Source organism: Thunnus thynnus, chromosome 5, assembly GCF_963924715.1.
Source record: "Thunnus thynnus chromosome 5, fThuThy2.1, whole genome shotgun sequence".
NCBI lineage: Eukaryota > Metazoa > Chordata > Actinopteri > Scombriformes > Scombridae > Thunnus > Thunnus thynnus.
Window position 1 is genome coordinate 22,928,070 of NC_089521.1, and position 25,467 is coordinate 22,953,536.

General features: G+C 38.5%; 1 protein-coding gene across 4 annotated transcripts; it reads right to left on the bottom strand.

Moving 5' to 3' along the window:
* Window positions 1-2,044: 2,044 nt before the first annotated feature.
* On the bottom strand, window positions 2,045-24,938 carry tasor2 (transcription activation suppressor family member 2). Of its 4 annotated transcripts, none has more exons than XM_067590197.1 (22): window positions 23,888-24,938; window positions 21,396-21,544; window positions 20,955-21,050; window positions 20,780-20,852; window positions 19,110-19,201; window positions 18,876-19,013; window positions 18,366-18,499; window positions 18,224-18,240; window positions 17,838-17,937; window positions 17,636-17,730; window positions 17,423-17,529; window positions 17,097-17,169; window positions 16,933-17,004; window positions 14,569-16,755; window positions 13,404-14,154; window positions 12,766-13,222; window positions 5,369-9,775; window positions 3,802-3,924; window positions 3,559-3,712; window positions 3,338-3,443; window positions 2,968-3,149; window positions 2,045-2,676 (listed from the first exon to the last, which is right to left on the bottom strand). In XM_067590197.1, exons 1-22 carry the CDS (start codon window positions 23,988-23,990, stop codon window positions 2,579-2,581), a joined length of 9,714 nt encoding a protein of 3,237 aa, XP_067446298.1. In that variant the 5' UTR covers window positions 23,991-24,938; the 3' UTR covers window positions 2,045-2,578. The 4 variants fall into 4 exon arrangements, with proteins under 4 accessions (XP_067446298.1, XP_067446301.1, XP_067446300.1 ...); XM_067590200.1 differs by having other exon boundaries at window positions 13,404-13,716; window positions 23,888-24,937; XM_067590199.1 differs by lacking the exon at window positions 23,888-24,938 and adding an exon at window positions 23,390-23,781.
* Between the last annotated feature and the right edge of the window lie 529 nt (window positions 24,939-25,467).

A 25,467-nucleotide genomic window follows, 5' to 3' on the forward strand; every position in this document is an offset into this window, starting at 1 on the left:
ACACACTGCTTTTTGTAAGATGTCAAAAGCCAAAAAGGTTGGAAACCACTGGTTTCATCTTTAACAATGTGTTGTATTTTAAAAGCTTGTTATATTATCCATTGTGTCAAATCTTCATCTGAAAAGTAACTAAAAATAAATGTAGTGGAGTAGAAAGTACAGTGTTTCCCTCTGAAATGTAATGGGGTGGAAGTATAAAGTAGCATCAAATGGAAATACTCAAATTAAGTCAAGTACCTCAAAATTGTACTTTAACTACAGTCCATGTACTTACTTCCTTTCCGCCACTGGATCATTAACGGTCCTTGAAAAAAGGCTGAACTAAACAGTTTAGTTCAGCCTTTTTTCAAGGACCGTTAATGTGGTATTTAGCTTCTGCTAATTTTTAGTTTTACTTTTGATTTAAAAATGTTCAGATGTGAAACCTACTGTTGTCGTCCATGGTAATGGTAATGTATGGTAAGATCTAACCTCTTTATTTTCTGTGACAATAACTTATTTCTACTTAAAAATAAAAACAATCCAATATGTCTCATCAAGGGTTTCTTGTAGAACTGAGTTGAACAGAATTATGTCAATAAAAACATTTCTAAAAGACAGTATTCATTTTGTAAATGACACACAAATAAGCTGCAGGTATAAATAGACAAGATCATACTGAATACATATATTTATGTTCTCAAAAAAGCCTCACTCACCTGCTCCCCTATTTCCATAAAGTCCAGCTTATCTTTATTTTAATTACTGTTTTTCAAGCATGTTCTTTAATATACAGTTGAGAGGGATACCAGATCATTTCACTTGTCTCTCTCTCTTTAAAACAAATTCACAGATCTGTTCCTGTTCATACACAACCTTTCACTTCCCTAAACTTAAATTTTAATTTAGAGGAAAGTCTTGACTGAGAACATACCCCACTTATTTAGTTTAAATAATTTGTGTTGTGTAGAAGTGCTTTCAGTGTCTCTCAACTATCGGCTATAATATTAGGATATATTGTGATAATCAATGTATGTTTTTTTTTTGTAGGATCTTAATAGATTGTGTCTGTTTTTCTTTATTTTTGTATCTTTATTGCTTTTATTTTATAAATGTATTTTACTGTCTTCATATTTGATCAAATTTGTTATAAGTCAGTCATAATATGTTTTGTAACTTACAGTCCCATGTGCTGTCTATGTTGACCAGGACACTCCTATTACAGATTATTATTCTCAGTGAGGCCCTCTTCTGGTTAAATAAAGATCATTGTAATTTTCCATTACACATTTATTGCATCACTTTGCCTACAACCACCTTTATTAATATGACTGTAAATATAGTTCTATATATGCCTCTACATAATACATTTTAACTCTACCTTGACACCATAGTCCACATGTCGGTGTAAAATAAACTTTCAACTCTGAAGCTCAATGGTATTTGAACTATTAACTTTCTGATAGTAATATGTATGTGACCTATCACCTTGTACTGTAGCTTATCTAAACCATAATCAGTATCACTTTTTTTATTGCCTAGAGCCTAAACTTAAAGCAGACATACAGTAACTTTAAATAAGTTCACAAATAAATAAAACATATTTTCTAACATTAACACTCTCAAAACCATGGCTTTCTACTGTGATTTAAGTGTTACTGACTTGGAGTATTGAATCTCATGCTCAAGCTCTGTAAATCCCACTGTGCAGAGAGAGAACTGTTCATTTTAACAAAATAAAACAAAAACAAACAAAACAAACAAACAAACAAAAAAACAAAATCACATTTTGTTTTGATTCTTGATTTTCTTGCCAAAACTAAATATAGATTATTTTTCCAGGTTGAGTGAAGAGAGTTCATTTGCTTATTTGAGATGATTCCTTTTACAGCAACACGGAGGCCACTTCATTCTTGACATGTGAACAATGTTGTGGTACTTTTTGCTGTAAGAATAGTCAGGATCAAAGTGCAGATTCTTCATCCAGCATAGATGTTTCTTTTATAGCATACATAAAATAAAAAAAATAAAAAAATAAAATAATAATAATAATAATAATAAAAAATCAAAGAAACCAGTTTATTCTCAGTCAATGCACTGTACAAAGTGAATGTCAAACTTTAACATATTTAGCATTTGTTGTGCTGTAGTTCAACACTCTGTCCACAACTTCAACAGTGTACAGTATATTTTTAATATCTAACACACACCACTTGAAAATAGCCTAGTTTGGCTTGAACAGGTACAACTATCTAGGTTTCACCTAAAAACGTTAAATCTTTAGTAATGATTGTGCAGCAAATATATAAAGTCAGGATTGTAGAGAAAGACAAAATATATAGAATTTAGAAATCACATTTCAAATTTAAAAATACAATATGCTGAATGATAACTTATTTTACAAATGGACAACATAACCATAAAAAAACATAACTATAAGGCGTTATTTACTGCGGCATACAAAAGACTTGTGCTGGTAAATGTAGTATGATTGAAATCACCGCTACTGGTGAGTTACTGGCTTACTGGCCAAAGAGTTTTTGATTGTTGTGTACTTGAAATAACACAACATGAGTTCGTCCATCTGACTTTCTTCAGGTCAGACTGTAAATGTTTCACTTGGAGAGTTTGTCAGGAAAGAGTTGACAGTCATTGTTAAAATTCCATTTCTTCCAAATGCATCGTCTGTTGTTGTATCTGTAAGAAAAATAAATAATTAATCCTTTTGCACTGCATAATAACTAAAACATTTAAAAGGTTAACTCAGACAAGTATCACTATGTATGTTTTGGGGATTTTTTTTCTATGTCCAGTCGATACAGTAGGCTGTGAAGTGCTGAAACACTGAAAGCAATCACTCTTAATTATATAATACTGGACATGCAATGTTAACAAATTCTTGCAAACTACAGTACATCTCCAATATAAAACCACAATGTGATGGGATTCAATGAATTTCCAGGTATGGATAATGTATTAGTGTCTCACCAGTTACAAAAACAAGATATCTGGCTGATACATTCTGGACTTGCAAGCGAACCAGACATGAGAGATAGTCGGGGCGATCTTTTGACATAAGATCACACTCGTGGTAGGGCAAGACCTCGAGAAGTCCAGCTTCTTGGCACCAGTTTAAGAAGTGCTTCTTCTCCTTTGCCTCTGCACTCAACCTGGACACAGAAGGAGCCATTTAGTTATTTGAGACACATTGTCTATTTTTTTGTCAACTGAACATAATGTTCAGATTTGTAATATTTCAAGAGAAAAGCTTTTTGAACAGCTGTGAACTGCCATATAGGGAAGTGAGAAGTCAGAGGTTTTTTTTTTAACATTGCATTTCAACAGGGCTGACCACTACCTTGCATTTTCCTTCAGACGACGGCTGTCTCTGTAGTGCAACATCCACTTCCACTTCCCCGTTTTGCTAAGCTCTTGCAAGATTTCTGACATTTTTTTCATGTTGCCTAAAAATTCATACAAAGGTGAGATCATGAATTAAACTGGTATGAATTATAAGGTGTTTATGTAAACAACATTACATACGTCAAAAAGCTGAAACTCAGTATCAAATAAACATACAAAGGCTGAGGGGCTCCAGTGCGGCTTTGTCAAGCACTATAAAACCACCCCTTGTGAAGAGTTCCTGGTGGGTGAGATTCACAACATCATCTGGTTCATCAATTCCTGCAAACTGCACACCTGGTGACTTCTTCAACTCCAGCAAATGTGGAACCTGACACAGAGGAGAGCAGAGACATTAACTCAAGATGATCTATTGGCTGAAGTCCCCTCATTATCTTTTTACACTAATTGATGCCTTACCTCACAAATGTGCTCTGCAATGTCTTCATTCCTGAGGATGATGAGAAGAGATGAAGAACTATCCTCACCAAGGAAGAACTCAGATGGCTGTACAGCAGTATGGCCCTCTGCCTCTAAGTGTGCCTTTTGAAAATCAAGGGGAAATTACCTTTAAAATCACAATTAGGTTTGAACATTATGAAAAACAGAACCTATGAGCTGCTTCAAAATGGTTACAATGGATTTTGAGGTGTAAAAAAGTATAAAAACAACTATAAAAACTTCTCAACCCACTCCTGTTGCTAATGCATATACTCAGTGTCCTCCAGTCATATTTTCATCAAAATATGGATAAGCACATCACTTCTGTCTCAATCGACAGGCACAACTATGAAGCAGGCACTTAGGTCACCTCTGCAATGCATGTTTGATAACTTGTGCATACGCCTGCAAATTTCAAAATTATAGCAGGTGTGAAGACCTGGTGCACACGTTATGTCACCACAACACAGGACCACAATCACTTCCTTTTCTACCTTCTTCAAAAACACACCGGCAAGATGAGAAAAACAAAACACGTTTTAAAGTTTCAACAAAGACACGTCACATGGTGCTTTTCCTGCTTCCGTCAACATCAACAGCGGCCTTCCCATGTGTTTGCTGTAGAGTTGTTCACAGAGTATATGTGTCCAAAGTGCCCAGTACAGTGTCTAAAAGCAATGGCAACCCACCGGATGAGAACGCAAGATGGTGTGCAGGGCCCATGCTGAGCCCTGAAACACTTCACCTATGAGTGGCACAACTTTCAGATATTTCAAACATATTTCCTGACAATAAGTGCAGAAAGATCTTTATTGGGTCAACAAGCCAACTGGGAAAGAATGTAGCGGAAACACTGCAAGTGATTGGCTGGTCTGACTAAGTCACTAAACTCACATTACCACTTGATTAAATGTCTGTTCAGTTCTCTTTAGTTTGACAATGCAGGATGCATTCAAGTCATTACCACTTGATTAAATTTTTGTGCACTCGCCTTTATCTACATTAAATAAATTTGAAAATTTGTATTAAATGTATCTTCCTTAACTTCCTGTTGAAGGAAGTGAAGCATTGGGCAGGCGAATAAATAACCTAGAACAGACTGTTGAAAGACCAGGATGTGGGTGCTCTCAAGTGCACACACACGCCTGCTCTTGAGTGCAACACAGTAGTGTATGAAGACTAAGATAGAGGCAATGTATTTAGTCATATTTGAAAAGGAAATCTTACTCCAAGAGCATACTGAGCATATAAATGAACAAATTGGATTATAATGCAGAAATATACTAAGACATTTTGATTTTTCAAAATAAGTTTCTTCCACCATGAAAACTTGCAGTCGATCCAAGGTGACCACAACCCCAAATCTCCATTAAGGAGCAAATGTAATCTTTGTAACAGCACCTTTCATACCCAGATGAGTGTTACATTATCAAAATTTTGATTTTGGGTGGCTTATCGCCTTCATTAGTTTAGGAATGCAGGCTATAAAGAGTACAAAAATATAGTTATTAGGAATATTGCATTAAAAGTTGAAAATTAGTCTTACCTTGGTCTCCTCAAAGAAAGCATCATCTGATGTCACTAATATGTAGAATCTGTACTTTGTTCTACAGGATTTCTTCACAACTGAATTCAGATTACTTCGAAAGCTCTCATCCATCTTTCTCTTCATTTGACCACAGAAGTCAAAATGGTTACTTGGTTCAGTCTTTGGGTGAATTCTACCCATTCGGTAGCTCTTAGGTCTAGATAGGACCTTTGTGCCAGAACAAACATTATTCATCATTGCCTTGTACAGTGTGGTGCATTCTGCAGTCACACCAGAAACCCCAGCATGTTCCAGTGGGTTGCTAGTTGCTTGAGACATTCTTTCAAGATGCAAAGTCTTTTCTTCCTCTGTGGTGTCTGCCAGGGATTTCCTGTCAGACATGTCTACCATGATTTTTAGTCCAACAAGCGACGGTGCGTCCAAGTGATCCACTGTTTCCCCCTGCTCCTCCAGACCAGAAAAGTGCACAGTCACAGGAGTGACGCAAGGAAACTTTAATTTGTCATGTGTGTCCTCTTGGCAGATGGGTCCCCCCTTGCTCCTTTTCAAAAGCTGTTTCATTTGTTCTGAGAAGATAAGGCACTCCTGTTCCATTGATGCCTGAGTGAGGTCATCCTGCAGGCACCTTTGAGAAAGTTGCTCCAGAAAAGAATATGATCTTTCCTGGCTGGTGTTGTAGATTGTACATGCAAGGGAGCTCTGAGGTCCCAGAACAAGACTGTCATCTGTTATGCTATCATCTTTGTAATCCATGAGTGAAGCCAATGCGTTTGAGCAGGCTTTCTGATCCATGTTAATGTTCTCTTTAGTTGTTTGTCTGACTTTCTCAAGTGAACTGTATGTCAGTAAATGTTGGTTTCCACCAACAAGCTTAGAGGAACTTTTTGCAGACTCAAAAGACTGCATAGAGGTAGATAATGAAGAAATATTGATTAATTTTGAAATGCCTGTACCTTGGTACTGGTATGAAAGATCTTGAAGTGCTAATTTTGCTTTATCTGAGTTAGATTTACTGTCATTAACATTTGATATCCAACTACTCTTGGAAAAAAGCTCACTGGCCTCCTGCTTATCATAATTTAGTCTTTCAGGATATCCCTTGCAACTTTCTGTCTTTCTCTCTAAGAGCATGGGAGTGGATGTGGTGAATGTGACAACAGGAATTTTAGCCAGTTTATTTTTTGAAGAGTTTTCGATTTGTTCTTCAATGATGCAATCTGTTTGACTTTCATCACTCTTTGATGGTTTCACAGCCATGACAGGACGTTGACTGTATGAACGAGGTTCATGGGTTAATTGGGTCTGTGATGTTATTTTATGTCTGTCTTGGTCAGTATTTGGTTTAATGGCTTGCAAAGACTCAGTAGAGGGAAGGGATCTGTAGGGATGACAATCTTGCCCAATGGAGGTCTCCTGTAATTTACCTACTTTTTCAAAGTATTGTTGATGAACTGTTGAGTCAGTTTTCTTTAGCTGCAACCTAACACCAAGTACTTCCTCTAATTTACTTTTGAAAGGTGATATAAGCGAGTGATCTGATGATTCTGCACTCAGTTCTTGTGAGGTAGACGCTGCCACCACTGCTGGCTTTGTATTCTTTATTTTCTTGTCTGTAACTTTAGCTGCAGTGTGGCTTGGGGCAAAACAAGTGGGGATATGCTTGCTGCTGGGGTTAGGGGTTTGATCATGAGAGTGTTTCATGACATCTGTTTCATTCTGGTTGGATTTGTCAGTGTGTCTTCTTTTGGAGAGGAACTTGTCAATACTCTGTAGAACCCTTAGAGTTCTTAGTTCAAGATCAGGATGAAGACCATGAGGAGGGTTGTGATCACTGTTAACTGTAAACGTGTGACAACGTTTTTGCTCAACGGGCATTTCATCTTTTACAGGTGTTGAGCTTCTGCTAAGATATTTCTGTGTTAGGTTTTTGCAGGTTTCACTACCACTAAAAGCAGAAGTACTACTTGTGCCAGAACAAGGTATGTACTTATATGGTTTCTCATCCATAGTTGGAGTAGGGCACCTGTCGTCAGACTCACTGCCCAAAACCACTGGCTGGTTGGTTTCACTTACATCTAGAAGAGGGATTTTGTGAGCTGATAGTTCTGCCTCTTTACTGTACATTTTAGATGTACTGTATACCTCTATGGGTAGGATGCCCTTAGGGAAGGTAGTATCAGTGATAAATGGTATTTCTCTCTGGCCTTTAACGACTTCTTCAACCTTGACTTGTGGGTGTGAGACATGTGGTTCTACAGTATCCTCTCCAGATGTGTCTATTCCAATAAATGGGATTATAACCCCACTATGGATATTCGCCAATCCCTCATTTGATCTGTCTCTATTCCAATCTGTTTCGTCTGTCAATGTCACTTCAGCTTCACACTTTTGTGTAACCGCACACTGAGGTAAAGGAGACTGTTGATGGAATGGTTCTTTCTGAGTTGTGCTATCAGCCTTTTCCTCTCTCTCAATAGATTTGGTATCCTGATCTTCATGATCTTCACTACTTGGACCAAAACTTAAGTTTTTCATTACTTCGTTTTGGCTTCCTGTTTCAACAGTGTCCTTTGTCTGGGGAATAGACTCATCTGCATAAGAACCTTCTAATGAACAGGTGCTCTCATCAGACAGGGTTAATGCTGCCTTCTTGAAATGTGCCTCATCTACCAAACAAATGTAAGTTTCAGAATTTGCCTCAACTGCAGGTTCACTAAGAATAGGATCCATGCCTGATGGAGTGTCAGGAGCTTTATCTGAATTGGCATGTTCATCTGTCATGGCACTGCCATTTGCACACAGCTTCCTCATCTCAAAATCATGGCAGACATTTTCTGTGCTGTCTGCTTGAGGTGGTTGCTCTTCCAGTGGTTCTTGGCGATTACACTCTGTAATGCCATCCTCCTTTATTGAATCAGGGCTGTCACATATCATAGGTACTGGCTGGTCACTCAAATCACTGCCATCCTCCTTAGCAGAATTGCAAAGGTCTTTCTCATCCAGTCCATTGTCTTTTTCAAAGCGATTTTCATCTTTAATCACTTCATTGTCATGTCCTTTACAACAATCCACATCTTCATTAATATTTTCAGCCTGGCCTGGTGAGAGTGCTTTAGGTTCCTCTGTAGCTAACTGGCTCTCATCTTCCAAAAGATTTCCATTGCAGACTGTACCTGATTCTTTGTTTGTTGATTCATCACCTGTATGCATCACCTTTGGGGAAGGTTCTATGTTGCCTTCTTGGTATGGGTTTTCTTTCACTTCCCAGTTGTCTTCCCTTCCTGTTTCAACATTGTCCTTTGTCTGGGGAATATACCCATCTGCATAAGAACCTTCTAATGAAATGGTGCTCTCATCAGACATAAGTAATGCTGCCTTCTTGATATGTGCCTTATCTACCGAGCAAATATACGTTTCTGAGTTTGCCTCAACTGCAGGTTGATTATGAATAGAATCCATGCCTGATGGAGTGTCAGGAGCTTTATCTGAAATGGCATTTTCATCTGTCAGTGCACTCCCATTTGCACACAGCTTCCTCAACTCCAAGTCATGGCAGACATCTTTTGTGCTGTCTGCTTGAGGTGGTTGCTCATCCAGTGGTTCTTGGCGATTACACTCTGTAATGCAATTCTCCTTTATTGAATCAGGGCTGTCACACATCATAGGTACTGGCTGGTCACTCAAATCACTGCCATCCTCCTTTGCTGAAATGCAACCGTTTTTCTCATCCAGTCCATTTTCTTTTTCAAAGCGATTTTCATCTTCAATCACCTTATCTTCATGTCTTATACAACAATCCTCATCTTCATTAACATTTTCAGCCTGGCCTGGTGAGACTGCTTTAGGTTCCCCTGTAGCTGACAAGCTCTCATCTTCCAAAAGATTTCCATTGCAGACTGTACCTAATTCTTCGTTTGTTGAATCATCACCTGTATGCACCACCTTTGGGGAAGGTTGTATGTTGCCTTCTTGGTATGGGTTCTCTTTCACTTCCAATTTTTCCCCATCTTTAGATTCCGTTTCATCATGCTCAACTGTATAAACCACATCACCTGCTTCTTTGTTGTGGTCCACCTGTTTGTCTGTCATGGATTTGGATGAATCCATTTCATGTTTTTGCACCGAACTCATCTCTGTGTCTTCTGATTTTTCAATGCAATCTTTCATTTCCGTCTTCTTATTGTTGGATCCATGTAGCATGTGGCCAATTCCTGAACCAGTCCCATGATCCTCTGGTTGAACAGATACATTTTCTATCTCTTCTCGTACAGGAATTACTATTTCATCACCTTTACCAGATGGTACACAAGTGTGCTCCAGGCAGCCAATGTTTTCCAAAAGAGTACTTCTGACATCATTCACCACATTGATAATCTCTGTAGAGAGTACCATCTTTCTGTGACACTGGAAAAAGAAAGCATAAATGGCATATGAAAATTACATATTGTAAACACTGTTTCCTCAGTGAAAACCATGAATCCTGTTTCTCTTTGCAAATTTTGTTTTCAAACAATGTATATTGTAGATCACAATTAAAAAGGTAGACTATATCAAGTTGAACACTAACTGGAAATGTCTGTCAACATTAACAGAAGTATAATAAGGCCAGATAGTTGCTGCCTGACATGCATGTGCAGTCATAAACAAAGGAAAAAAGCAAAATCTACAAAAATCTTAACTACTCATTCCAATACTAAGGAAATTGCATTGTTTTAGCATTAAATTTGGCTTGCTTTTCTGCTCACTCATCCACTTTGTGCCCACCTATCGTAAACACAAAGAACCCGTAATATAATATACAGGATATATTAAGGCTTTCCCTTTCAGTTGGTAAAATCCCTGTAGCCATCATACAGTATATCTGTGCAGCACAAGTATGGACAGGATAAACACTGCGATGGGCTCTTGGGAAATACTGTACAGATATTTTTAAGGGTTTATACAGCTCAAACCATTAGGATTATAGGAGGCATCCTCAGGAAGCTGTGGTGGACTTCCATTTAACTACCCATTGGAGAATGTTAAAAGGGATAAACAGTGCTGATATGATTGGTCATCACTGAAGCTCATCCCTACTTCACCTACAGATAATCTATTTTGCTGTGTCAGGAATGTGCATGCCATCTTATGATGGAGGGGTTTGCAGGTACCTGTGCACCTGGGAACTGTCAGGGACAATAGTTTCTGGTAGGGTCTCCGTTGATGTGTTTTTTGGATTTGTATGTCCTTTTTTGTTCCTCCCAAAATAGTAATTAAGTAATATTTCCAAACACTTTGGATAAAAAAGAGCTATGCGCATGCCAAAAACAGTTGCATTGAGTGCTACTGTGGGGACAGCTAAAATACAGACATGATTGCCCATCAATACCCATTTCAGTAACACCTTTTATAAGTATAATTTTGCCCAACAGAGAATAACCAACCCCTATACCCTCTACAGTCCTTTATTAGAAGATGCTCAACTATGCTGATGATTGTATGCCTTACTATGTGACCAGGGCATAAACAGTGCATTCAGAAAGTATTCAGACCCCTTCAATTTTTTCACATTTTATGTTGGAGCCTTATGCTAAAATCACTTAAATTAATTTTTTCCCTAATCAATATCCCATATATATATATATCCCATAATGACAAAGTGAAAAAAGAACTTTAGAATTTTTTTTGCAAGTTTAATAAAAAAGAAAAACTGAAATATCACATTGACATACGTATTCAGACCCTTTGCTATGACACTTGCAATTTAGCTCAGGTGCCTTCCATTTCTCTTGATCATCTTTGAGATGTTTCTACGCCTTGACGGGAGTCTGTCTCTTCACTTGTGGTAAATTCAATTGTTTTGACATGATTTGGAAAGGCACACACCTGTCTGTATAAAGGTCTCACAACTGACGATGTATCAGAGCAAAAACCAAGCCATGAGGTTGAAGGAACTGCCTACAGAGCTCAGAGACAGGACTGTGCCGGGGCACAGGTCTGGGGAAGGCTACAAAAAATTCTAAAAGAGCACAGTGGCCTCCATAAATCTTAAATGGAAGAAGTTTGGAACAATCAGGACTCTTAGATTCCTAAAGCTAACCGCCCAGCCAAACTGAGCAATCAGGGGAGAAGGGCCTTGGTAAGAGAGGTGACCAAGAACCCGATGGTCACTCTGGTTGAGCTCCAGAGATCCTATGTGGAGAAACTTCCAGAAGGACAACCATCACTACAACACTCCACCAATCTAGGCTTTATGACAGAGTGGCCAGACAAAAGCCTCTCCTCAGTGAAAGACACAGGAAAGCCCGCTTGGAGTTTGCAAAAAAGCACCTAAAGGACTCAGACTGTGACAAACAAGATTCTCTGGTCTGATGAAACAAAGATTGATCTATTTAGCCTCAATTCTAAGCGTCGCGTCTGGAGGAAACCAGCCACCGCTCATCACCTGCCCGATACCATCCCAACAGTGAAGCATGGTGGTGACAGCGTGATGCTGTGGGGGTGTTTTTCAGTGGCAGGGACTGGGTTAAGGGAAAGCTGAATGGGGAAAAAATACAGAGATATTCTCAATGATAACCTGATCCAGAGCACTCAGGACCTCAGACTTGGCCAAAGGTTCACCTTCCAACAGGACAATGACCCTAAACACACAGCAAAGACAAGGCAGGAGTGGCTTAGGAACAACTGCGTGAATGTCCTTGAGTGGCCCAGCCAGAGCTCTGACTTGAACCCAATCAAACCTCTCTGGAGAGACCTGAAAACGGCTCTCAACTGATGTTCCCCATCCAACCTGACAGAGCTTGAGAGGATTTGCAGAAAAGAATGGCAGAAAATCCCCAAATCCAGGTATGCAAAGCTTGTTGAATCTTACCCAAGAGGACTCGAGGCTGCAATCCCTGTCAAAGGTGCTTCAAATACTGAGCGAAGGATCTGAATACTTATGTCAATGTGATAATTCAAATTGTCCTTTTTTATTTGCAAAAATTTCTGAAATCATGTTTTTGCTTTGTCATTATGTGGTATTGCACGTAGACTGATGAAGGAAAAATATTGATGTAAACAATTTTAGCGTAAGGCTACAACGGTTGTCAATGGTTAACTGCCGAGAATATTTTTTGGTCTATAGGTTAACTTGCATACACACTCTGCTAATGGATAGACAATTACGTGTTCACAACATCAGATATTTTTTTGAATGGATAAAGTAACGGTGTAAAACTGACTCCTGCACGGAGTGTTGCACTATGGGTTGTTCGTAGCCTTAATGTTGCTAGGCTAGGTTGTCAAAATACTATAATTTATAGTGAGTGTTCTATATCCTAAAGACCATCTGAAAATCACAATAAAACATTCAATGCTTAACAGTTTGTCTTTAACATAATAGTTACATTAGACCAATCTGGAAATGTGCTTACCTCATGTAGTCCCACTGGTGACTTGAGTAAGTTCAATGTTTCACTAGCTTCTTTCTGTTCCCTCGACACAGAAGTCTCCTTTCTGTTGACTCGAGGATCTGAAGTGACAATCTCTGCATTGCAGTTTCTCAGTGACAAGTCCAAAATCTCAGATCCTTGTTCCACGACAGAGATATCTTTTTTGCTGAGATCCAAAGCACTTTCAACGGAAAGGTCTGAAGTGTTTGTTAGAACTGGTAAAGGAGCAAATGAATTGGCCTTAAGCTCAGACTGAGCTGGGGCTGATACCGTTCCCATGGATATTTCCAAAGAATCACTCTCTTCTGAACATGGGTGTGTAAAGTTCGACTCAATGTGAAAGAGCCTAGCTGTTGACCGGCTATAAAAAAGACCTATCCACATGTGGACGATGAGCCGCAACTCTTCATTGGTGTCTTGCATGGAGAAATCCCACGGGCTATCAAAAATGACAAATGTATAAAAATTAGCTCTTTCAGATGATCATGTCATCTAAACTAAAAGTTAAATTTCCTACATATTGCCAACATTTAGCTAGATACAAACATGTTTGGAAAATATGTGACATTTATTGTACTTTTATGTCAAGATTGTATAAGTTAGTAACACAGTATACATACCCATGCAAGGCTCGGATGATAGCTCTATGCTTTGAGTCAGTTGAAAACTTGCTGTCTAGATTGAAGTCATAGTTTTCTTTCCATTGCCTTGTGACTTCAAGAGATCCATCCTTCTGAACAAAGGTACGGGAGTTTCTGAACTTTCTGAACACCATGTGTTTTTTTAGGGATTTTGGAGTCGTGAGGTTGTGTTCATCTCTGTCTTCCTGACCAACAGAGGGATGTAGTGTTTGAATTCCATTGCCATACATTGTTTGGTGATGGTGCAGCAGTCTAGTAGAACCACTTATAGGGGATACCTGGAAGGGTGTACCTGGTAAACCCAACAGTAGAGAGGAAGACGGGGGCAATGAGTAAGCATGTTCTTTAGATATCAAACCAACCAACTCACTGCCTCCCACAAGATGGCTTGGAGAAGGAGACTCAAGAGGCTGAATGGGTCTAGCAGCAGACTGTCTAAGCAGAGCATGAAGAACTGACTCTTGTTCAGCACAGGTAACATCTTTTGTAAGGCCACACTTCTTCAAACTTGACTCAGGTTTTCTCTCAAGTTCTGGTTCTGGTTGTGGTGGAACCTGGTCATTACTGGCACCGAGTGCCAAGTCAGCAAGTAAGTTCAAAGCATCTGTAGATGAGCAAGCAGTGTGCATTTTTTCCTTAACAGTCTTCCTGACAGAATTATCCCTAGTACACTCTTTGTTTTTGAGTTTTTCACTTGTATAACAAGCTGGGGTTTGAAAATGCAACCACCCTGTGAAGACAAAACAGAGGAGAAAAAAGAGACACTGCATGAAAATAAAAAGTAGCACATTGAAAGCATTTGAAAAATACCAGTGTATTACAATTATGAGCTTGTCACCGACATGTAAACTATGCTTTGTTTTCAAATGAATGGATTGGTTTAATAAGACAATAAGGCCACCTTTGGGGCAGATGCATGGGACTAGCAAAAATGCAATGCAAGCGAGAGAAGAGCAAAAGCAAACTAAGAAAGAGCAAATACTAAGCAAAGCACAGTGATAGCATGCTGAGGACAGTTGTAAAAGCGACAGTGACAAGAAAAGGGTCAGTCAGTTTCGAAGTCATGCACAATACTGAAGAGATTTTACACACCATGCACAAAAATCAAACATTCCAAATCTCAGCATTTTCATATATGACTTACATTTCTTTTTAATATATTCCGCAGGGATGTCTTGGTGCTTTTTGAGTGTTTTAATCCTGCCCCTCCTTGGGAAAATTGATGGAGGCCTTTGTATGATTTGAGGTTGTTTTTCTGAAATGGTTTGTTCTTTTGTCTCCGATGTGTCTTTCCTTAGTTGAGTATCCTGCTCCTCAGTTTTCTTTACCTTATCTGGTCTCTCTTTAGGGGTCAGGCCTAAGGCATACGCAAAAAGAGGGTCAACTGACAGCATCTTTGAAACTTCCTTGACTCCCACATTGGTGGTCTGGACACCTGTAATTGCATCCGTACTCTTCAACATCTCACGCTCTGAGTCACCTTTGCTCTTCTTAAGACAAGGCTCAGGTTCTTTGGGGAGACCTGCAGTCTTTTCATCTGAAATGAGATCAGTTTTTCTCTTTCCCCTCAAAAGTACTGATTTAAGTTTACTCAACAGAAATTCACCCTTTGTAGGGGAGATTCTATCTGTGTGTTTTTCTTGAGCAGCTTTTGAGGGGGGAGTCTCTATGCTATCTTTCTTTGAAGAAAGCTCAGAACTCTCTGAATTCAAAGTCAATGACCCATTGCCATCATTTAACTGTCTCAAAATGCTGTGTTCAGGATTAACATGACTGACAATGTTTTGAAGATGGTTCCCTCCATCCTTGGATTTTGTCACCTCTGTCTCATCCACTGCTGTTTCTGGAGCAATGCTTGACTCTTGTTCCATTTCCACTGTGTTATGGGCATTTGCCGGGACATCAACCAATATTTCCTCTGGGATCTGTGCGTCTTTCGTAGATTGAAGTTTATCCTTTAAAGACTTAATCTGATCTGCAAAATCTACAGAGCCATGAGGAACCAAGATTCTTCCACATTCACTGATAACTGGCTTTAAGTCCCAGCGCTCAGTTTTCTTTCTCAGAGAACAAGTGTCAAGTTCCATTAAAATGGTGCTATCCAATGTCTGCTTTCCTGAGTCAGTTTCTTTCTCCACTGCTACTGCTAAACCAACAGTAGCAGATCGCAACATTCTATGTTTTGGTGATAGTTTTATAAATTTGCGCTTATGTCTTGGTAGTTTTCTCCAATCAATTTTTGGAGGTTCGTTGAGCTGCGATTGGCCTAATGGTTCCGTGGCCTTGTCATCCTTCTGACTCTTTAAGTCATCTATCTCCTCTGGTATTTTGACAGCTTGCAAACTGGGAGTCTCAACACGTGCTTTAGATGCCTTTTTACGAGCTTTGGAATGTCCTCTGCGTAGTTTCCTCCGTCGTGTTTTAGTGGGAATAGTGACCTGAGGGCAATCCAAAACACTTTTAGTTTTGACAGTCTCGTCATTCAGAGTGTTCACTCCTGCCGTTTGTAATTTGGCTGTTGAAAAAGCAGGAAGCTGAAAGTCATTATGCTTTGTTGCTGACACAGTACTGATCACGCTCAGACTCTCATCAGTGACAGTTCGCTCTGCCGAAGTAATGCTGACAATCAGCTCTGCTGGTAGGTCATCTGATGTAGGGGGAGTCAGGATAGTTTTTGCCCCCATATCATCAGTTTTGATCAGCTCAGTCAGGTCAGATTTTTCAGTGTCCTTGGTTGCATCTCCAGCTTGCAAATCATTTGGTACAACATCTTGAGAGACATCTGTTAAGTTAACCTGTGCTTCAGCACTTGTTAAACAACTGTCCACAGATGGCTCAATGTTTGCTGGAGATTTCTGGCCTGCTAACTGGTCTTCTGACCCCATGCTAACAGGACTGGCTGGTACCTCCTCAGGAGATGACAGACAGATGTACACATCATCATCAAGGTCTTCTCTTCGCTCCTCTTGTCCAGCTGTCAGGATTTCTGAGGCCTTGGACACCGGCAGTTGAAAGGAGGCTGGTTTGTTCAGGTATGACCTGAAGCTCTGCCATGCTCTGTTGGTCCACTCTGGGGATGAGTAGAGGTGTTTGTGGGCATCAGGAACATCATACTGATCTGGGAAGATGCTGGCTTCCCTGGAGGGACTTAATGCCAGCCCAGGATTTATCAGTGCAGCATAACTCTGCATATGCTGTGCCAACACATCACACAGATCTTCACTTGAGTCAATGGGTATTTTCTCAACTTCACCCTCTGCATAACTCAGTACTGGTAGAACCCGAAGAATTTCAGATGACATGAAAGCCTTCTTCTGTCCTAATTTTGTGTCTGTGATAAATTGAGAAAGAAAACTTGATTAATCTCTGCTTTTGCTATCTTGAATGTCATTAATCAAACAAAAACTAAAAAAGGTATTACTGAGCAGGGAAAATGTCAATTCATGTAAGTGATATAAGAAACATATGAAATGAAAATATCCACTGTTAAACATCATGCTGTAATCACCTCTCTGTATAACTCGTGAGTCTGGAAACACAAACAAGCCTTGCAGTACCTCAGCTGCACTGGATCCAGTATCTAAAAACACACAAAGATATATGGCTGATCTCAACAAAGGCAGAATTCTGTATTTTTGTCATGAGACTGACAGAAAGCGTTTCATATCTTACCATCATATGTGAGGAAGTGGGAGGAGTGCAAGAGGATGAGAAAACCACCATCATTCAGCGGAATAGTGAGAGCCTGTGCAAAAGTTACAAAGTTTGTTGGTTTCTAGATGTTAAATAGCAAGTAAAATTCAACCATAAAATATCAATCATTTGCTGGTTACAGCTGTAAAACATAAGGGTTTGCTTGGTTTTCTGAATTTCCTATGACCACACAACTTTGGGCTCTGAGAAATTTTAATGGGTACTTGTCATTATTTTTGACATTTTATAAACAGAATGACTAAGCCCTACAATCTATCTTAAAGGTTAATAATAAACAAACTTACCAGATCTTTCTCCTTTATCTCCTGAAGAAGCACAGATAGTGAGCTTGTTTCTTCCACCACAGAAGAAACCAACTCAAACAGGATGCAGTATAAGCTATCCAGAAAGACTAAAGGATAGCAAAAAAGCCATATTCATTAAAGATATATTCATTAAACCTACTTGCATATAAACATTAAATAAAGCAGGATTCTTTCTAACTTGTTAAAACACACCTTCACCAGAGAAGCAGGTTTCAAAGACAGCCCTCGGCAAGAACCGTCTCAGATCTGACATGGAAATGGCTCGGTCAACTTTCACCACTGGTGGCCTTCAAAGGAAACCAAGAAAAGTATAGAAAACATGCTATATGTATAGTCTCAAGCATTAAAGTCATTTAAGAATACTGCATATTTTCTAGGTTCACATTTAACTTACAGTTTTGCAGGGATCATAGCCCCTGCTGTAGACCTCAGACCAACATCATAGAACTGGGTGCCTATTTGAAGTTGACCTCTCCAAGGCACGTAGTGAGAAACTGGAAAAAAAAATCATCAAATACAACAACTATTTTAAAAAAATGATATATATGTTAATAAAAGTCCATTTTCAGTCAATTAAATATCTACAAATGACAAATAAATTACTGCCATTATACAGTACATTGCTATATGTTAGTTGTGATTACATATTATTTGAACTGTGGCTAAAATCAGCTAGTTTCTTCGGCTCAATTACCCATTATTAAATCTTATGACAGTGGTAATATACTTCTTTTTGATGGAAAGATATATGGAGTTTGCTATTTATTACATTTTACTTACCCTGTTTTTTCTCCTCACTGAAAAGAGAATTAGGGGAAAAAAAGCCCATCAATATAACTTCAATATTCTAAACTTTTATAAAATGGTATTTGGTCAGGTACATATTGTATTTTAACACTAAGTATGTGTTGCTGTAGAGTACCTTTTCTCCTGAGGTGCTAAAAGAGATGCTTTGGTGTCTGTATATGAAAATGATACAATAGCAAATGGACAGGCAAGGCTGGGAGATTGGGCCGCTTCATTGCTTCCATCATGTAGCAGCTCATACATGTAATACTGCAAAACAAAAACAAAAAAGAGGCACTCAAACTGCATAATGTCCTGCATGTGCACTTTAAGAAGGTTCTCACAAGGGTTCAGCTACACAGAGATAAAAGATAAAACTGATTAGAGACAAACGGACGCCACAACATGTGAGCACTGATAAAGCACTTGTGACGTGCAACCTTTGACTGGAGCAGGTTATTTTGTGTTAAGAATGATTTCATCTACTTTTTCTGTACATTTGTTTTTCTACATAAAAGTGAGAGTGAAGTGGTGCTATGTCTGTATTGAATGACCTTTGTCACTGCAATCAATAAACAAATTAAGATAACCTCTAGATTAAAATTGCTGCTGCCATCATGGCACTCAGTCACATGCCTCTTCTTACCTGGGTTCTCTCAAATGCAAGAAAAGAACTGGTTTTGGCAGATACTGAAGGCAACTGTTCAGACATGTGGCAGTCAAACCCCCTGGTGGGTGCAGTGAGATTCTGGGTGTAGTTCTCCAAAACCTTTTTAACTCTCCCCTGTTGATAACAACAGAGGACAATTATTTGCTTCATAGAATTTTGTTTTCCTTTGAATGAAAAAACAATGAACACATCAACTCTTTTTTTCAATACCTTTGTCAGCCTGATGATGGCAATGTATCCTGATTTCCCATGATACCAGCGGTTCAGGTCCAGACAGTCAGAGTACATTGATATGTACACACCTGAGTAAACACAGAACACTTTCACTTAATGTGTATTCAGTTAAGAGTAAGAACAGCAAGAATCGTTTATTAGGATTTCATCACAATCATAAAAATTAGAAAATTACAACAATGTTTAACTCTGAAAACCTTTCAAACAACTAACACACCTATGCCACACCTTAAAAGATAAATGTGTCACAACTATCCAGGACACACCACACATGTAACAACTATCTGAATGACCCCACTCACCTCTGAACATGAACATGAAAACAATGTTACATTATATTCTGAATACAGTATGCTTTACTAGACCTTACTCCTGAAAAGATTTTAAAATAAAAATGAAATCTTTAATGAAGTTCAACAGGGGCGAACACTGTTAATACTGTAGGCACTGTAAATCTAAGTTTCTGAGAGGAATTGCAGTTCACAGTGGCATCAGGATGTAGCTAAAACACACAAAAAGTATTTATGGTTAAATAATTATAAAATATGAATGAGGATAGATGAAACAGTTGACAATGAGCGTCACTCAGCTACGTTTTCTTTCACATGGAAAATAACAGGTTTCTCAGTGTAGGGAGTAAAACAGACAGTCAAACTGGTTTGGCAAGTTTGGTGTTTCCTTTATATTCACTCACCAGCAGTGAGCTATAAAAGTGGACTAAGTTCCAACATAACAGAATATTCCAACAGAATATACAGTATGCTAACAGTTTAACTTTTTAAAACATCTTTAACCATACAGAAATACAGTCAAAGTGCTTTTTTTTATGAGAAGCTATATGAGGAAATCTGTTGTAGCAACATTGCAATCTGCACAGGAACCATAACAGATCAAAACAGGGACAGATGTGAAGTTAAACAGATTATCACTGTGTAAATTACATGTGACTCAGTGGAGCTCTTGTTTTCATGCACCACTCCAGAGTGGTTTTACACAACCGTTCACTGAAAAACAGCTTCATAAAAAGGACTTTGACCAAAGTTTATACCTGATAACTTCCACACTTATCACAGCCACATAGAGGGATAACAAACACAATCTTTGAGGCGACATTTTAATTTGAAGTTAAGTTAAAAACAGATACCTATAAACCATAACAGATACCTAGGACTGCATGTTACTATTAAATGGAATGAGTGTTTCCATGCACAGCTTTTAAAGACATTAAAAGCTGAATGCATTATCTTTCTATCTTCAACACACTCCATATCCTGCACTGCTCAAACTTATGGTTTCTGTTTCACACCACAAATTCTTCCACTTTCATTTCTATACATTCATACAGCTCTTACTTTACTTTCAATTTCAATACCAGGGAAGCACCGGGCACACAACATGGACTACTCCTTAGCCTGACTTGTACTACAAGTGTTTTGGAGAGTCTGCTTGCATGAACAATGTCCTGGATTTGGTCATTAAGGTAATAATTTGGGATTATATACTTTAAATCAAGGCTTTGCATGTTTAACTAAGTAATCAGTAAGTTATATGTTGACACTTAACAGGCTCTTTCCTGTATAGAAATATGACCTCCTGTTTGTTCCCGACTGTACATACACACTAGTGTCAGTGAGCTTATAATTTACCCTTCAGGGGATCTCCCAGAGTTGTACATGTGCTGTTTCCAGTGAGCACACCAGTTTCTCCAAGTGCATTAGCCTTAAAAAACAAAACAACCAAGATAAATAAATATTAGAAAGATATCTGAAGATTTGTTGAAACATGTATTTTCTTAGGTGTGGCAGTATTTCCTGTCTGTACCTTGTTGATATCATCAAAGAGCAAAAACCCATAGTTTTCTTCCAGATCCTCCTCTGAATATCCTATTTCTCTTCTCTTTGCTCGGAAGGCATTATACTGACATACAAAGACAAAGGGGGAGAAAAAGGAAATAGTTTAAGAAGTGGTAAGAAGGTCATTTTGAATTCTTGTTTGAGGTTCCTTTCCCAGCTTTTCATGAACTCATTTTATTCTTTAGCCAGGTATAAAGGCTATACTGTACAATACAAAGATAATTATAGCCACTGCTAGAACTAAAAAGAAAGAATTAAAAGTAAGGAACAGTTCACAAAATACTTTATTACATCAAACAGTGAGCTGCTATTAATTTATGTATGTTTAATCTCTTGTAACCATTATATGTGGCTTTATGTTTAATGACATTTACATTTTGGGACATAACGAGTAAGATAATGGACTGACCTTTTCTTCCAGTGCGGAATTTTTAATCAAGACAGCGGACTTGTATCTGAAAGACTGCTTTGACTCGTCGTACAAGTACGCACTTTGAAGAGGAGCCAAAATGTTGTTTTGAAAGTCGTCAGAGCTTTCTGACACAGGTATAAAAACACCTAAAAGTGGACACAAAAGCACACATAAGCATAATATACAAGCAACAAGGCGAAATTACGGCAAACCGCGTTTCCTTTTTTTCTGGGAAAAGTCGCCGAGCTATTTCACAATGCTGGGACTGTTTGTACTGTTGGGTACGACACCTCATCTACACGTCTTTTTCCTTCTTATGAAAGAGCGAGTGTTAAGGATATATCTGAGATCGAGTTGGGGGCAAACAAATCCGATCCACGTTTAGGTTTAAAGTGAAAGTTACACGAGGGCAAAAAAAAAGCTTGTCACCTTCAGTCGAGGCACCATCAGTCCCACTTTCCATTGCTTATGAAATCTGTCGTTCTCCCTTTGCCATTCGTTGAAAACAGTTGTCTCTGGTTTTAAACATCACTACAGAATTGCAAGGCCTCATATATTGGGTGTCCAAAAAACTTTTCAGAGTCACTTGAGCTTTCGCCGCAGTTTCAACAGACATACTAAATGCGACAACCAAACCAGGAAGTTACAAAATAACCGACAGTCGAATCCATGGTCCAAACACGTAGGAGAAAAAGACACCCAGTTTCATCCAGCTTGATCACAGGTGATTCATCCGTTTATTTATAAAAGCGTCTCGGTCTTCAACTTGTGTCCTTACGGGGGTGATGGACGCATGTATAGTCCGTTTCGAAAAAGAAACAGAAACCTATCGAGGCGACAGCGTCCATCTTGAAAGCCTCTGCTCGATGTGGTGGAGAGGAGATGAACACATGCCGAGGCTGCGCCTGTGGTTCATTCCTCCTGCGTCTAGCTTGGCTGTTTTCCTCTTTCCAGTCAGAAATCAATGATTGATAACGTAGCACAAACTGCCGCTGTCAAATGGTTTATAGCCTGACAGGAAACCGGTCAGTTCTTGCTGTATTAGAGCTACATTAAACATCAAATAAGAGTAGTTTCCTCCAGTAGAGGAAAGTACATTTACTCAAGTACTTCATTTTGAGGTACTTGTATTTTACTTGAGTATTTCCATTTTATGCTACTTTATACTTCCACTACATTTCAAAGGGAAATACTGTGCCTTTTATATTCCACTACTTTACTTTAGTTACTTTTCAGATGAAGATTTAACAACATGACCTACAAATGAACACTAAAATTTGATAGATTAACCAGTTTTGTTTCATTTTATTATTTGGTAGGGACGATGCAATTTAACATAGTTCCAATACAGAGCATGAAACTGATGTGCTACACAGAGAGTTTATAGCTAATGCTAATTTTCAACTCGTCCCTAGTTGGGCTTTACATATACAGTGTAATTAAAATATGCAGCTTTCATAATCATAAATCCACAGTGTACTACAGATAGGGAAGTTCAATAAAATATGCATACTGAAATACATTGATTGCGATGTACAGTTTTATAGTCTATATGTGTGTGGTGTAGGATATCTTTTTACAATATGTGAGGGTGTAACAGAAAAATAGTTTTCCCTCTCCACAGGGAAGTCAGAGATCATGGTCAGCACCAGAGTGGCATATTAGGACCCGGATTTAGCTTGAAGTCATTTCAGCAAAACAGATGGTTTAAGGTTTAAAATTGCAGTTATAAAAAGGAAAAGGAAAGAATTACAAATGGAAAGATGGCGTTATATGGCCCATAGTTTTTATCCACCGTAAACATGATCATGTTTGCTTTCTTTAGAAATGTCACTTTCTTGACATAATATAAACACAGTTGCCTGCTGCTGAGGGGCAAATGGCAGAAACGCTCAATTTCCATACTCCTCAACACATCCTGGATTAGCAATACCAAAGTTAACCATAATGACTTTAACAACACAAAACAAAAGAACAAAAAAGATTCCTACCTCTGTACTTGGGAAACGTCATTATCTATGCAGTTTTGTGTCATGCTGATTTACAAGCAGTCTTTTTACGAAGTTAGCTAACTTACTAGCCAGAATTAAAATAATGTACTTATAAGTTAGCTAGCTAAACTGAAGCTGTAGCTAAACAAAGCTAAATGTGAAATTTAAATAATGTCGTTTGCTTTCCTATAAATTGTTGGATTAACAATATCAAACACAATTTAATTATTCGCTTTCAGCATTTGCTAGTGACAGAATCAGTTCGCTTGAATGTTTTTCTTTTTGCGAACTTCTTCTTCTTCTTCTTCTTTGGTTTTACTGGCGGACTACAAACCAATGTTAAAGGCCGCCACCTGCTGTATCGGATTGTAACGACAACAAAAACAAACAAACAAACAAACAAACAAACAAACAAACAAACGAAAAAGGCTTTCTGAAGAAGTTACAAGCTACATATTAAACCTATTTCGTTTAAAAATTAAACAAAGCCCTTTGAACCTCCAATTGTGTATGCCCCGTCTCTTGCAGGCCTTGCTCCACTCGCTTCCCACCCTCCGAGTCTGAAAAGTGAAGCCAATGCGGAAGTGACTTGAACCTGCATTCTCTGTAATGGCCATCAGGGGGTGACTCCACTGGCTCCAAGAAGTCCGACTGTATGGAAGTCTATGAGAAAATGCCCCTACTTCTCACTTGCTTTATTACCTTTCCTAATGTTTATCGTCTCAATCGCTGGCTTCAAATCTTCTTCAATAAATTATGATGTTCATTTGGTAAATTATAGTTCCATTTAGAGTAAAATAGACGATAAAGCGGAGTATGCTTTGGGGCGTGGCCTTGTTGTGATTGACAAGTCGCTACCACGGCGGCGACGATGTTGGTTGTAATGCGTTTGATTGTACTGAAACACCCTCGACGGAATCGGATGTTCAGTTTTTCCGGTAAGTACATTTTTGTTTGTTTTAAGCCTGTTTTTCGCTAGCGAAAATTAGCATTAGCATTTTCACAGTTAACCATAGACTGTAAATGCATCGTGCTAACCAAGCTAGCAGCTAGCATTATGGTCAGCTCCACCCTGTCGCCCAAATATGGTCACTTCTGGCTCCAAAAGGTCCAAGATGACGACGGTCAAAATGCAAAGTCGAGGCTTCAGTTCAAAACGGGAGCCAATGGCATTTAACCGAACCACACTTCTATCTGTATTTACATTTTAGATATCCATAATAGCATTTCTCCTTGTCAAAATTGTATTCTCACTGAATGGTAATTAAAGATATCCAGAATAACATTATTACTGGTAGAAATTGTATTTGGATATCTACAACTTTGACTGTACTAAATTAGTCAATTTTCACATCTAATAGCTAGACTGGGTATGTATTGCAGATATCTGTAATTCAATTCTTCCTAGTCAAAATTAACATTTCAGGTATCCACAATGACATTCTTCCTATCCATTATTGTCATTTCAGATATCCACAATGTCATTCATCCTAGGACAAATGACGTCATTTTTGCCGTTGTGGATATCTGCAATTGCATTGTTTCTAGTCATAATTTTACTTGTAGATATCTGAAATTGCATTCTCTTAATTCCTTTGTCAAACTCTGGAATGTATATACCCACTGCTATGTGTTTATTATTTGAGTGTTTTGATCCATCTGGAAAAATATTTAGATAATTATAGTAGCTCTTGTTCAAATATCCTTGAACCAAATACCGAATGTTGTTACTCCTCTCTCTCCACTCTCCTCTTTTCTAATATTTGAAGATGTACTTTGAGTTGTGGAAATATCCACGGGGGAAATGCTGCTCCTTATAACTGCTGGACTGTGTTGTATATTATCTAATTTGTGCTGATTTACTTTCTTGCTAATGTCCCTCGCATAACCTTTACCAGAAAATGTTGTGTACTCCCAACAGCAGAACAGCTGATGCTAAATTTCCATTTCCTTCTCCCTGAATTCTTATCCAGCAATAACTTAGTTCTCCTCAAATGCCATGGCAGTTCACTGAATTCAAGGGGCAATGCATTAATGGGTGTGGTTTTGACTACTCCCAAACTAAGTCCGAATGCTCT